This window comes from Pogona vitticeps, chromosome 2 (assembly GCF_051106095.1).
Source record: "Pogona vitticeps strain Pit_001003342236 chromosome 2, PviZW2.1, whole genome shotgun sequence".
Lineage (NCBI taxonomy): Eukaryota > Metazoa > Chordata > Lepidosauria > Squamata > Agamidae > Pogona > Pogona vitticeps.
In genome coordinates this window covers 292,200,729-292,215,245 of record NC_135784.1, presented here as the reverse complement: position 1 = coordinate 292,215,245, position 14,517 = coordinate 292,200,729, and the positions used below count along the sequence as shown (strand labels likewise).

Below are 14,517 nucleotides of genomic sequence, written 5' to 3'. Positions count from 1 at the left end.
ACATCACCAGCAGCTACCTCCTAACGTTTCCCTGTTCTAAGGCAAAGCATTTGAGGGTGGCTTGGTCTTGAAGGTGCAGTTAAGAGTCATTACCTTTACAAAAGGACTGGCTACTGATTTGTTGATATGGACCAATCCAGCGACATAAGAAGAGCCCTGCTGGATCAAGAGGGCCCATCTAGTCCAGCTTCCTGTATCTCACAGTGAACCCACCAGATGCCTCTGGGGGCACACGTGGCAACTAGATACCTTATAGACTACCCTTTATTTGGGAGAGGGCAGACCAACTACAATAATCAATGTACTAAATGTAAACAGCCCATCGTGACAAGAGAAATGAACTCTCTGACTTGCTGTACTGCTACGTCTGAAAGTTACTAGAGTCTACTCTGAAGACGGTTAAGTGAGCAGAAATAGGAATTGATTCCATGACTTTGTCTAGATTTTTGATAAACTAAGTTATGTTCTAGTGACACAATGTCATACATACTTTAACTTGCAGCTCCAGCGGGACAACTGGATATTTGGGGAGATATTAGTCCAGGTTTCAAGGAACGTAATGTAACTGTATTTTGGAAGGTAACCTTTTTGTAATATTTTGAATTTATTTGCAAACATATTCTGATGTATGGCAGTGGGTGGGTGTTTGATCCTTTTGTGTCTCTTTAATCTCATTTAATCTCAATTTTAAATAGATTAAATAGATTTGTTGCACTTTTACATATTTTTTTCTCATGTGCATTATTGTTAAGACCATTTGGTAGACCTGAAATACAGTATCTACCATGTCCACAGCTGAGAAAAGTTACTTTTTTTCTTACAGTTCCTGGGATTCCCTAATAGACATGGACATTTTGTATTCGTATCCTGGGGATACAGATACAAACTGTGACACCATGGCTCCGCAGCGGCCTAATTCCCTCTCCCTGAACCAAACAGGTCCACTCACTAGGCTCCATGTGGTGTGGCGCTCCTCCATCGTCATGCCAATTGTGGAAGGAGCCAAGCCAGCACTTCCCTACACTCCCCCATGGCTGATCACTGATCAGCTGAGCAGGGAGACTCCCCATCCCACCTACCTGCTGTTGTGTTCAGCTGCACAGGAAGGTGGGGAAGCATCAGCTGTGCTCCTTCCACAATTAGCGCTATGATGATGATTATGGAGGAGTGCCATGCTGTGCAGAACCCGGTTAGTGGACCTGGCTGGTTCTGGGGGAGGGAATTGGGCCACTGTGGCACCTGTGCTGCTGCAGTTTGTATTAGATTTGCATACACCTGGGGGGCAGGAAAGTTTTAAGGGTCAGATCATACTTCTGCACTCTTAAAGAGCAGGCCGGGTAGGTGAGGCTCGTCAGGCACGGAAGGCAGCCCATGTAGGAGAAGGAAAACTCCGATTTCAAACTTCTACTGCCTTGTGGCTAAATCCACTGATGGAAAAGGCTTCAGGAGTTAACCTAGAGGCAAAATCTGGAGCTGGAGTCCCAAAGGCAGTTCATGTCGTTCTGCCAACTCCTACAACATTGCTGGAACCAGTTGTATTGGCTCTTGCCTTTCCATTGGATTATTTCAGCAACGTAGAGAGGGGGGATCTGCTGCTTGGGTAACAGCCTATCCTCCATATTACTTTACCCAGGCTTCATGCTCTGGAGAGGACACTCCTCGATTCAGAGCATGTTACCATAGTCTCTCGAGACTGAAGGATGCCTATGCTACCCCAGGATACAAATGCGAAGTACCCGTGTCTATTCCCTAACCATTATGGTCTCTGCAAATTGTTCCAAGCTCTTCCTGTATCAGTCTTCTTGCACTGTTGTATCAAATGTGTTTTATGTCCCTCTCTTTCATGTAATAACTGGTACGGTTTTCAGCCAAACCCCTGTCACAAAAAATAAAAAATAAAATAAAATAAAATCCAGGCCTTCAGTCAAATCCAGCCTGATGTTTCTGTACCTCAAATCTTGAAAAAATAGAAAATACAGAAGCCAGTACAAGCTCAGAACATATAAATGGTCCCAAGTACCGGCTTGTGGAAGAGGATACCACAAGAAGTGTTTCTAAACTTTGTTCTGAAAGTGTAATTATTAGGGTTTCTTTTCTTATTCAAGTTTCAACAGGGGCTTTCACATCATCGTTCAGGTTCTGATTAGTTTTGGCTTTTCTGTTTTCTTAGTTTCTTGCACTAGACTTTCTGAGAAAGGCACTCCTACATCTCCAATGCTCTGTGCTTGGAGAGTCGTTGAAAATGAGCTCCTCCCAGAAACCTGCACCATGTTTTATTTGTTCCCTTTCACAGACAAACACAGGCCTACCTTTCATCATCCTGAGCTAAGGCAAAAGATCTGCCTCCTACCCTCGGAATATTTTCTTGCTTTCAGAGGGCTGCCACTGACAAAGACATTAGGATTCTCTTGCCGATCTACAAGTTTGTCCTGAGCCACTTATGCCTCCCATCTGCCTTGGGTGCAATGGAAAATGGCAGGCTGCCACCAATCTTAGAAGTAGAATTACCGTAGTTTACCGTGTATAAGAGGACACTTTCCCCTAAAATAATTAGAGGAAAAATTGAGGGTCGTCTTATAAACGGAAGGAAGCAGTTGTGCACGTGCGTGCTCAGGCACCTCTTGCTGCCACCGCCGTCACCCAATTGCCTCTTTCAGAGCTCACGGCTTGTCCCCTCCGTGGCCAGGGCAGCAGCAGGAGGAGGCAGAGACGGAGGCGAAGGAGCATTCACACATGCTCCGGTTGTAGGGGTATACTCCTAAGATTTATTTATGGATTTTGTTCCCCTAAGAGTCTTCTGCACATAATGTATATTATAATTGTATTGATTCTGTTTATACTTGTGCGGTTATTCTGTGTTGCTCACATCTGATCTGTTGATTGTAATAAAGTATTCTATTCATGCTCCGGTGCCTCTTGATGCCTGCCTCCACCCGCCCGCCCGCCCAATCACCACCTCCAGCAAGACTGAGGGGCTCATCTCAGTCTTTGCCTTGTCCCCTCTGTCCCCTCCAGGGGCGGAGACAGCAGGAGGCATAGGCGAAGGAGCATTCACATGCACTCTGGCGCCTCTGGCTGCTGCCTCCCCCCACCTGCCCGATCACCGCTGCCTTGTCGCCTCTCGTAGTGGAAGCAGCAGGAGGCGCACACTGGGACACACCTTCCTGCCTTGTTAGCAATGGAAAGGGAGCAATGGCTGCCCTTCCTTTTTTTGCTAAAGCCCACACCCCTTGCCTTTTGAGAAGGCATGGAGGTTAGCAAAAAGGGAGCCCTTTGATCTCTTCTTTATTTTACTTTGGGGTTAGAAAAAGGAGGATTTGTCTTATACTTTGGGTCGTCTTGTAAACGGAAAAATACGGTACTTTCTCTTTGCCTTCTTTCTAATTGCTCTTTCAAAGATTCAGGTGTGCTGTGTTCATTTTCTCTAGCATTGGAAGTCTCATGCATTCTAAGTGCACCATTAAATACCCCACTACATGAGAGGATGTTACTCTTGCAGTTTCTGCCACATGCACCCGACAGTTGCCATCTTCATCTGTTGCAAGATGGGAAATAAAAATAAAAGCAGGCAGCCTTCTTTAAAGATGACACATAAGAGCAACTTGGTACTGTTAAAAGCACATGGGCTTTATTTATTGGTTTTTTGTTTTCCTTCTTGTAGGCATCTCCGGGCTTTCAAGCTAATGGAAACATCAAAACGTATGAGATATGCTGGGAAAATGTAGAGCAGTCTGGTGGCTGCCATTCAACAAAGTCAAACAACTACACTATTTCCCTCAACAGCCAATCTTACAAAATCACGGTCTGGGCAAAGAACTCTGCAAGCGCATCCCCTCCTTCTGTGCTCCACCTCTCGGCAGCTGAAGACAATGGTTTGTTTCTTTTGATATCTTGTGCCAAGGAATAGATGTACTGTACCATGAACCCCACTGCCAGGGTGTCACAATTGCTGGTTGAAAAAGCATTGGAATTCCTGTGCATCCAGACCTCTTTGTTCATTAGTTTTAATTTTCTGCAACTTTCATGATGACTGTATTGCTTGTGGGAAAAGCAAAAGGAACACATGATTGGCAGAATGTTGGGGATTTCACCTCGGCTGCATTGAAACTCAGAGGTTCATGGTGAACCATCCACTGCTCAGTGGTAGTTTTGCTTCAGTGCTGGGTCTTTTCTTCCTTTCCCATATACAACAATGAAATATAAAAGAATTAGTGAGTATTTAATTTAGATTAGAGATGTGTGCTTTGTATTCTTACCCAGGGGATATGAATAAGAAGTGCAGCAGCACAGCTGCCACCGTGGTCGAGTCCCACCCCCCACCCCCAGCCTAGTCCACTTACTGGGCTTCCCTGTCTGTGCATGTCTGGTGGCAGCAACATCGCACCAATCGTGGATATACTCCTGCTGGTACCTTCCCACCTAGCCCCTCAAGCCAACTGCACAGCAGCAGGAGGTGATGAGACTCGTCTTCCCACCTCCTTGCTGGAGTAGACTGGGCTGGTTCTGGGAGCGGAGTGAGACTGGACTGCAATGGCAGCTGTGTTGCTGTGCTTTGTATTTGTGTCCCCTGGATATGACTAGAAAGTGCACCTATCTAATTTAGATATTTCATACAACTGAAATGTTTGCATTTGTATTTTTTCCTTCTGTTGCATATATAATAATAATAATAATAATAATAATAATAATAATAATAATAATAATAATAATAATAATAATAATAATAATAATAATAATAATAATAATAATAATAATAATAATAATAATAATAATAATAATAATAATAATAATAATCTTAGACCTGCAGAGCTGAAAGGGACCCTCTGGGTTATCAAGTCCAGACCCAGTCTAAAGGAGTCATAGTGGGGAATTGAACTCCCAGCCTTTGGCTCAGCAGCCAGAGATCTAAACCACTGGTTCTTAACCTTGGGTTACTCAGGAGTTTTGGACTGCAACTCCCAGAAGCCTTCACCACCAGCTTTGCTGACTGGGGTTTCTGGGAGTTGCAGTTCAAAAGCATCTGAGTAACAAAGGTTAAGAACCACTGATCTAAACCACTGAGCTTTCCAAAGTGTTGAGAAGCTCCAACAACAAAGCTAGAAGGTTTACAAGACTTTCTTTTGAGTTACATACATATATCTTTTTTGTAACACACCAGAACTCATTCCATTTGCTGAACATTGTTGTTCCTGTTACAGAGGATTGGCTAGGTGGGATGAGGGTTGGTGTAAAAATAGTGCAATAGTGTGATGGAGGAGGTGCTCTTTGGGTCTAGTTCCATTTCATCACTTCTACACTGTGACTAGCAGCTGTCTTCACAAAGGCATAAACATGGTGTTATGTGCCATCAGGTCACTTCAGACACTAACCTTCACAGGGTTTTCAAAGTGTGTGAGATGCTCAAGGAATAATTTTCCATTGCCATCCCCTGGTAGATTTGCATGGCTCTGTGGAGATTTGAACCCAGGTCTCCTGAGTTCTAATCTCTTACTCTGTTCACCGCACTGGCTTTCATGGTAGCAAAGTTAATAAAACTCTGAGGACTTAGGCATGGATTTTCACATTAATTCAAATATGGAAATGTACCATTTGTCTGTTTGTTGTAGGTGATGTGAAATACAGTGAAGAAAACACAACCGGCAACACAGCACATGGTATTTATGTTTCTTGGAAGCCTACAAGCAAATTTGATGGCTATGTTGTTGATTGGTGCAACTACCCAAGGTCTCAGCCTTGTGATTTTCAGTGGAGAAGGTTTGGGCAGAATGAGTCCAGTACTATCATTACATCTGGTAAGATACATGCAACTTGGTGGTTGAATGAATAATCCCTGTGGGGGAAAGGTATTGCAGACTACTGTTGTAAAACCAATTATTCTGTCAGATTACAGATTCTAACGAATCACCTCTTCTCAGGATCCTGCCTTAAGAGCACACCCCAAAGGGATTGTAATTTCTGTGATTCATCCACAACTGACAATATATCCTCACAAGGGAAAGTTTATTAGTTGTATAAACCCAAACAAAATCCATGCACCTTTCAGAAATATCTTCTGGATACCCAGTTTTATTTCAGCCATCCAAAACATCTTCATATATTTTTAGGTCTTCTTTTATTGAGAAAGCTTGACGTTGAAGTATATAGATTTCAAGAAAGTAATAGACCAAGAGCATAAAATTCTAATATTTGTGTACATACTGTTTTTTTTAGCTTTTAAATATTGTCTTCTACTGATGTCAACCACTTTGGATGACTTAAGGAGAAAGGCAGGGTAGAAATATTTTAAATAAACAAATAAAAATATGATAAGATAAATACGACTATTACTTAACTGTTTGACTTGAAAACCATAAAGATTTTGTCAGGATTTGGCACACACTACCCTGGCAGCTGCAGAATTGGGGCCAGCCTGACCCAGGAATGGCCTGGTGTTTGCAGACTCAGGCCCTGGCCTTTGTAGCAGCTGCTGGGTCACCCATGAGGCTCACCTGGAAACCTGTAGGGAAGGCCTGTTTAAGGAGTGGTTCTCCCTCCCAGAACTTCCCTCAGCAACAAAGGGCTTTGGCTGTGCTGTGCCTTGCTGCTCTGGAGCCCCTGAATTCCAGTGCTCCTGGCTTGACCCCTGCTTGCTTCTGCTGGTCTTCAGCATTTCAGTGCCTTGTTCGGGCTCTGTGCTCCTGGTCCAGCCACCTGGCTCCCAGCTTGGTGCTTGTCTTTGGACTCAATACCCTGCGTGGCAGACTGGGTCCCGGTGCCCTTGTCCAGGGTGAGAGGCTGGTTGGGATATCTTGGACTGTGACACATTTCATTGACACGCACCAATTAAAAGATACAACTTTTTTTCTCTTACCCAAGATAGAATATAGTGGCAGCATATGAAGTATCTAAATTTCCTTCCTTTTTCCCCCTTCTCTTAACCCTATCTGAAGGAGTTTTAACAAAATATGCTGTGCTCTGTAAACATCTCTGGTGTAAATCTATTTACAATCGTTACATCTGTGAAGTACTTTTTAATTTACAGGTGTTGCTAGTAAGGATTAACAATAAACAGACGCATTTACTTTATCCATAAAAAAATTCATAAGCAGTTGGAAGTAATATTCTTTATTTTTATTTGAGCTCAGAAGCAAACTACTTATGCTATCTGTTGCCCCAGGAGCAACCTTACGTATCTGCCTAGTCTAACTAATATTAATGATGGTTGTTGTAGGTTTTTTGGGCTGTCTGGCCATGTTCTTGAGGTTTTTCTTCCCAACATTTTGCCAGTCTCTGCTGCCGGCATCTTCAGAGGACAGGAGTCAGAACTCTATCTGTGGTCTGGTGCAGATTTGTGGGATAGTTGAGTATAGCTGTGGGATCAGCTTTTTGTGTGTGTATCCTCTTCAGGAGATTGGGTGATTATGGTGATCAGCGTGTTTTTTTGTTGTGGGTGTATTGTTGCAATAAGGGGGAGAGAGGATCTGTCACTGTGATTGATGGGTACCATTAGCTGGTCTTTTGTGTGCAGTGATCACCAGTTCTTGTAGCTGAGTAGAGTTCGTTGACCTTTTGCAGGCTGTATTTTTCAGTACTGGGAGCCAAGGTTTGTTGAGTTTTAAACTTTCTTCTTTTTTGTTGAAGCTCTGCTGGTGTTTGTGGATTTCAATGGCTTCCCTGTGCAGTCTAACATAATGATTGCTGGTGTTGTCCAGTACTTCTGTGTTTTGAAATAGAATTTCATGTCCAGCTTTGATTCTGTCCAGAATCACAGAACATGAGAGACACTGCAGACTAAAACGACTGGAAAAATCGGCAGTAGCTGAATGTGCCCTGAAACAGGCTGGACAACACCAGCAATCATTATGTTAGACTGCACAAGGAAGCCATTGAAATCCACAAACACCAGCAGAGCTTCAACAAATGTAATGAGAGAAACCATGATAGAAACTGGCCTTCCCTCCCCAGCCTTTGCATGTATGTGTGTGAGGGAAAAGCTCTTATTGCTTCATATTAGTCAGGAGAGTGTGGTTTTGTGAATTTACTAAATGCATTTGAAAGGGGGGGGGGGAAATATAGAGAGATCACAGTAACTATAAGCCTCTCTAGCTGTTAGCTGTGAGAGCTCTGGGTTTCTTTAGTGGAAATATGCTATTGGCTGAGTTTCTCTGGTGTTAGTGGAATATTAGTGCTGAAGCCATATACATTCAGCAATGATGTTGACTCCACTATCAGTGTGACAGGCAACTATTAAACTGATGATGAAAACAGTCTTTGAAATGGGTTGTTTTTGAAGAGCATGAATGGAGGTATATTTGTGAATAAGAATGTATGTATGTACAGTGGTGCCTCGCTTAACAAGTGCACCGTTTAACGACGAATCCGCATAGCGATGCGTTTGCAATGTTTCAGGTGGCAAAACATCACATTGCGATGATCGGTAAGCGTTTCACTTACCAATCTTCACATTGCGATGTTAGGGAAACAGCTGATCGGCGGTTCCAAAATGGCCAGCGGGTGCAGAAAATGGCCGCCTGCAGCGTTTTCGCGCCCTGCCCTCGGTTACCGAGGCGGCGAAAATGGCGGCCGGATGGGGAATCTTCGCTTACCAGTGAGTTTTCCCCCCATAGGAACGCATTAAACGGAGTTTAATGTGTTCCTATGGGGTTTTACGTTCCGGATAGCGATGTTTCCGGATAGCAACGTTAATCCTGGAATGGATTAACGTCGCTATGCGGGGCATCACTGTATGTAAAGAGACAAGGGTTTTACAGACAAATTTACATGAATTTCTGCTTAGCTAATTCTCCAACATAGTCATTGCAGTAATTCATAATATCTCCTTCAATAAGATGGCTTGTATATAGTAAGTGTAATCTGATTTTGTACTCTGACTAGTCTGGCTTACCAGTATGTCTCTGGAAATTCCTTATGTTTTAGGTGCTTTCAGTCGTGGGATGAGATACACTTTTAGAGTGTATGGGACTCAAGGTAATAGAATGTGCTTACTGGAAAAGAAGACTAAATATCTCGAAGAATTGGGTAAGCCAGCAGCACTCTCTAATCATGCTGAAATTGTATGTGTTGAATACGCTTCTAGAAAAAAGGAACTCTGTAGACTCATCCTGCTTCTGGGTGTAATTAAAGAATTGACTTCATTAATGAATTAATTATTAACAGCCTAAAAAATTGTTAGGCTGTAGGATGATGGGATTTGGCAAAAGTGTCTTCTGCTGGCACATATGTCCTTGTGCTGGTATAACTTTCCTCTGCTGGCTGATTTCAGATTTCTGCAGCCAGAGTAATCCCCAGCAGATCTACTTTGCTTGCTAAGACCTTCCTGCAGAAGGGTGAAAAAGGAGCAGAGCAGGGGCAGGGTAAAGAACGAGCTGAGTTTGGCCAGATCTCTCCTCTAGCCTAGAGAAATGCTGGCACAAAGTTAAGGTCATCCTAAGTAAGTGTTTGCATCTCTGGGGTGAGAGGGTTTGGGGCAGTTAGCTTTGCACTCTTAGTGTGAAACAAACTGTATAGTAGTTGGTCTGAATTGTAATTTTTATTTCAATGAGCAGAATTTTCAGCATCTGATTTGCTCTTGAATGAAATAGAATCCTTGGAAACTGCACTTGTATATAGAGGGTTGCAGGTGGGATGAACCTGGACCGATAACTCTTCCTTTATTTCCCTGACATAAGCAAAAAGTGTGGTTCTAATAATCTCTCCCCTCTTCAGTAAGTGATTAGCCTCATGTTGCTATTTGGAACTGTTTTTCCTGAACAAGTGTGCCTGTCCTATGACTACAAAAACCCACAGAGTTGCCAGCAAGAGTGTCTCTGGGGTTTGGTTTTGCTTCTTCTCATGACCAAAACTGTTAATTTCACATTTCCTTTGTCCAAGGATTTGAAGCTAATGGGACAAAATGCAAGCTTGTTGCTAGAGCTTGGAAATAATTTTATGAAAAGAAATTCATTAGTCTTAATAGTTCCCATTGGACCCTGTGTTAATGATAGAGTAATTGTAGTTGTGTCAAAAACAAGAAGCCATGGTTTCAGTACCTGTCGCAAACTGAAATAAGTCCAGAGGAATGACTTGATTTAATCAGAGCAATAAAGAGTCCAGATCTCCTTTAAAAAGCATATTTCAGTCTTGCCAAAGGGAGGTACTTTGATATAACTGGGGGACTACAGTTCTATGCATATTTATCCGGAGATCAGATCTATTGAAATCAATAGAACACTTCTGAGTCAGCCTAAAAAGGACTGTATTGTGTATGTTCTACAGGACTTGATTTTGGCAGGGTTGTACCTTAAATCAGTTCTGGAAGCATGCAATGAAATCAGTTCATGTGGCCTTCCAGGTATTGTTGAACTGTGACTCCCATTTTCATGTAGCCACTGGTGATGTATGACATAATTTACAGCCTAGCATCTGGAGGGTCACACTTACCTTGTCTGTGGTCTAGCCTGTGAACTTTCATGCCACAGTCAATCCATTCTTTAGATATCCAAGATCAAGCCATTAGACTGAAACCCGTTTTCCTTCAGCAGTGTTACCCTACTGTGTGTTTTCTGACAGTGCCTTTGATAGGGTAGGCCAGCGGAGGCTCAAACCCACGCTAAGTTTTAGTCTCAATTTTAAAGCAGCTACCCAAGGTGCTGAATCTGTTTTGAATTTTTCCTGCCCGACCGAGAGCAAAACCATCGGTCTCTACTGCATTAGCCAGAAGACGGAGTGGTGGCATCTTCGATAACTGTGCAGGAGTTCTGGCATGCCAAACTAACAAACCACCAACAAAAGCAAAGCCCAATTTGAATAACATGAGCTAGGAGTTTCCAAAACATGAAAAGGAGGCGAAAAGCAAATTATTATAGAATTATAAAGAGTGATAGATTTAGTTCAATGTGAGCTTTCTTGTATCAAAATTGACTTTTCTTCCTTTTGTTTGTAGAAGTAGATTTTGATCCTCGCAGCTCACCATGAAATAAAGCTATCAATCTTTAAAGTGCCATAATATTTTGCCTTCCTATCCCCAACACCTTTTATTTTCCCCCTTGGATTTTGCCCATATGCTGAGCCAGGAGTAATTCAGAGACTTGACATGAACATAGATTCCGGGAGGGGAGCTACAGAAGTCTGTAGAAATCAGTGAGGTTTTCTAGGAAACAGTTAGTCTGATCCCAATTTTGGTTTAGAAATGGTAGTGTTCAGTTCTTAGTGTCATTTTACATGGTCAATAAATGGATAACGGGCAATAATGTCAAGAATAGTAGTCTGGGAAGCATGTAACAATTTTATCAACTTCCTGTCTTCCAGAGCCAGTTCAGGATCCATCCTTTAACATATCTGCAGTGACTTCCAGTTCAGTTACTGTCAGTTGGGAATCTTATCCTGAAGATTCCCAGCTTGGTTTTATCAGAGGTTACAATGTTTACATCAAAATGGCAAACAGGAACTGCACATTAAAGTTATCTGAAACACTGATATTTCCAGGTAACCGGGAAATTCTGAATAATGTACTGTATTCTTAAGTAACACAAGAATATTTAGATCAAATGGCTGCTGGGAATTCGTAGGCTGAGCTCGTAAAGAGAGAAAAACATGTGACACCAACCAGAGAAGAAATTCATAACAGGAAAGGAAGCTAAGTCCAGGAACCGAGGGTAGGAACAGGAAATCAAGACACCCAGTGAAAGAAGTGTCGGCACTAGTTAAGAATTTGTGGTGGGACTTGAGCTCCAGAATTTCCTTACATGCAGAAAAAGTCGGCTGGAAGTTGGACTCCTGAATATCAATACAATGGACTGGATGTTCTTTATTCCTGCATTAAGATCCTCACAGTTTCATCACCCTTCTTTGGGGAGGGCAGAATCTTTACAAGGCTCTGACAAAGGGAATTGCTGAGCCTTTAAAAAAAGAAACCAACAAACCTGGGGGGGGGCACTGTGGGAGTCCTAGGGGCCACATCCAGCCCCTAGGGCTACATCCAGCCCTGGGCCATATTTCATTTAGATGAATGTGTGTACACACAAATACAGAAAATGGGGGAAATTAAATTTTAAAAAGTAGCAGTCTGAGCTATAGTATTGCCTGATTTCCTCCAAATGTAATAAGCTAGTTGAGCTGGATTTTGAGCACAGAAGTTTGAGCAGAACTAGGCCTAGCTCAGTCTCAAAGTTTCCAGTTTAGGCATTTCTCCCTGTTAAGCTACATAGAGGTGTCTGTATGATACCTGTCTCAGCCATCCAAATTACCAGATGAACATGAACCAATTACACACACTCTCACCCTGAGGAGGCGGACAGCCATACGCTATGCCTTAAACTCAACACATCATAAATAATATGAAGTAAGGAACTATGACCTTTGTTCACTGCCATGTCCCCCCCCCTTTTTTTGGATACAGGTGATCTAGTGGCATGTAAACACACAATCAAAGATCGGAATGAAAAGAAACTTACGCTGAGAAATCTGGAGCCTGGTACAACCTACCTGCTTGCTGTTCAAGCTTATAGTGTCAATCCTAGAAATATGGTTGACAAATTTGAACCAGTAACTACACAACTTGAGCGTAAGTCCAAGAACTCATATGTGCCTCATTGGGTTTAAGTTTGTGTCAGCTGCAGATTTTAAAAGGGGTGTTTGTTTTACAGGCATATGACCAGATCTTTTCTGAGGTTTAAGTTTTAAGAAACTGGTATGGTTCGTCCTCCTAGAGTCCTCTAGCCAAATATAGTTGTTATGGTCCATTTAAAAAAAAATTTTTTTAACTTTCCAAGGTCTGCCTTATATTATAATGGTTTATGCCTTGATGGGCCTTAATGCTGCTCCTTTCCTAGTAACCAGATGGTTGTTTCTGGCTGTGGAAGGCTGAAATTTCAGTGTGCCTCCCTAGAACAGACCACGGCAACTTCAAAATACATGTGGAAATAATTTTGTTGGTGGCAAGTGGTTTAGGTATCTAGCTGTGGAGTTTGAGGTTGGGAGTTCTGTTCCCCACTGTGCTTTCTGGGAGAAGAGCCAGCCTGTGTGCCCTTGGGCAAGCTTCATAGTCCCAGAGCACCCCCAGAAGAAGGGAATGGTGAACGATTTGAATATTTTGTACTTGGAAAACCTTGAAAAGGGACACCGTAAGTCAGAATTGAGCCCGAGAGCGTGCGCAGGGGCCCCACCTTCCTCAGAGGCTCAGCCAGTCCGCTGTCCCAAAAAGGTTGGGGATCACTGCTAAGGGAACTTCTATGTTAAAGTGGGATGTGTATTCTCTAGGATTAACCTATGAACTGGATGCCCACCCATCCCATTATCTTCTCTTGTCCCGAGAGTGGAATTTAAACTCTTAATGGGAGGCTCTTAGAAGACCAGGGCAACCCTGTGCATAAAGTAAATGTTCAGCACAATCCTATGTGGACAAATCTACATATATGTCAGTCCCACTTTTGATCAAATTCCTCAACAAGGATTTCCTCAGAGACACATACCTTTGGAATTATACTGGCAAAGTGAGTATGTGTTTGCCTTCCAATGACCAATCACAAAACAAAGCATGCTACATACAGGATATGAGGTGAGGGAAACCATATTCTGTGATAAGCATACGTTTTCCTCCCATCTTTTAGTCAGTCATTATGTTTGATCCTAAGTCTTCGGCATGCATACTATTGAACTCTTATTTCTGTTCTTGAATTTTATCTAACTGTATTTCTTCTGATAGTGGCCAACAGTCTAAAATAATTCTGTTTTAGATTATTTCCTCCTGTTTGAAATGGGAATGGAAGGAAGTGCTGCAATTTATAAGATTTTTAACAATCATAAGAAATTCTAGTTTATAAATACATATAGTTTTTATTTCATTTTGTTTTATTTGGCAGGAAATTGGTTCCATAGACTACTTCCACCACTGATAACTGTGCCATTAATGATAATAATTTGTGTATGTTTCTGGAAAAGTGATTGGTAAGTTTAGAGAAGAAAAACTTTTCTATACTGATATTTTATTAATAATAATTAAAAAAAATAAAAGCCACAGATTTGGAGACCCCTTTGCCATATGAAGTAAAGTTGGTATTCTCCAAGAGATCTCAGGGCTGGTTCACACTTTTTCAGTATTCGGGGGAGTGGGATGCTCATAGGGGGAAAGACAAGCTGTATACATACTTAGGATAATACCTTTTAGTCTCAGCCTGGAGAGAACAGAACACAGTTTTTATTAGGCTGTGCTGCTTATTCTTGATTGGTTTTTTAAAAAATTAAAACATGTGACACATTCGGGCCTGCAGCTAGTGTGCAAACTGGGTATGTCTGAGTACGCAACAGATAGCCACAGTGATGTCTTACCCAATTTTGGGTTTATGCTGCACAGACTCAATACAATTATGTTTACAAAGGCTCCCTTTGTGATATATTTGTGAGTCTTGAAGGCACCATAATGATCCTGTTTCAATTTGTTGTTGTTGCAGAAACAGAGTAACTTGGCTACCTCACTATTATACAGTACAACTGTTTACATAATGGGAGGTCTTGTGGCATTTTCAAGACTATTAGGTTTTC

General features: G+C 42.2%; 1 protein-coding gene across 4 annotated transcripts in view; it reads left to right on the top strand.

The window, feature by feature from the left end:
• Positions 1–14,517, top strand: part of LOC110080084 (oncostatin-M-specific receptor subunit beta) — a 36,045-nt gene that overhangs the window by 18,301 nt on the left and 3,227 nt on the right. For 3 of the 4 annotated variants that reach the window (XM_072992819.2, XM_078384472.1, XM_078384473.1), the window contains 7 exons: positions 503–579; positions 3,662–3,872; positions 5,607–5,792; positions 8,917–9,018; positions 11,287–11,463; positions 12,377–12,541; positions 13,839–13,923. In XM_072992819.2, the coding sequence (XP_072848920.2) occupies positions 503–579; positions 3,662–3,872; positions 5,607–5,792; positions 8,917–9,018; positions 11,287–11,463; positions 12,377–12,541; positions 13,839–13,923 (1,003 nt within the window). The remainder of the gene's footprint in view (positions 1–502; positions 580–3,661; positions 3,873–5,606; positions 5,793–8,916; positions 9,019–11,286; positions 11,464–12,376; positions 12,542–13,838; positions 13,924–14,517) is intronic. The other variant, XM_072992822.2, reaches the window with a different exon arrangement.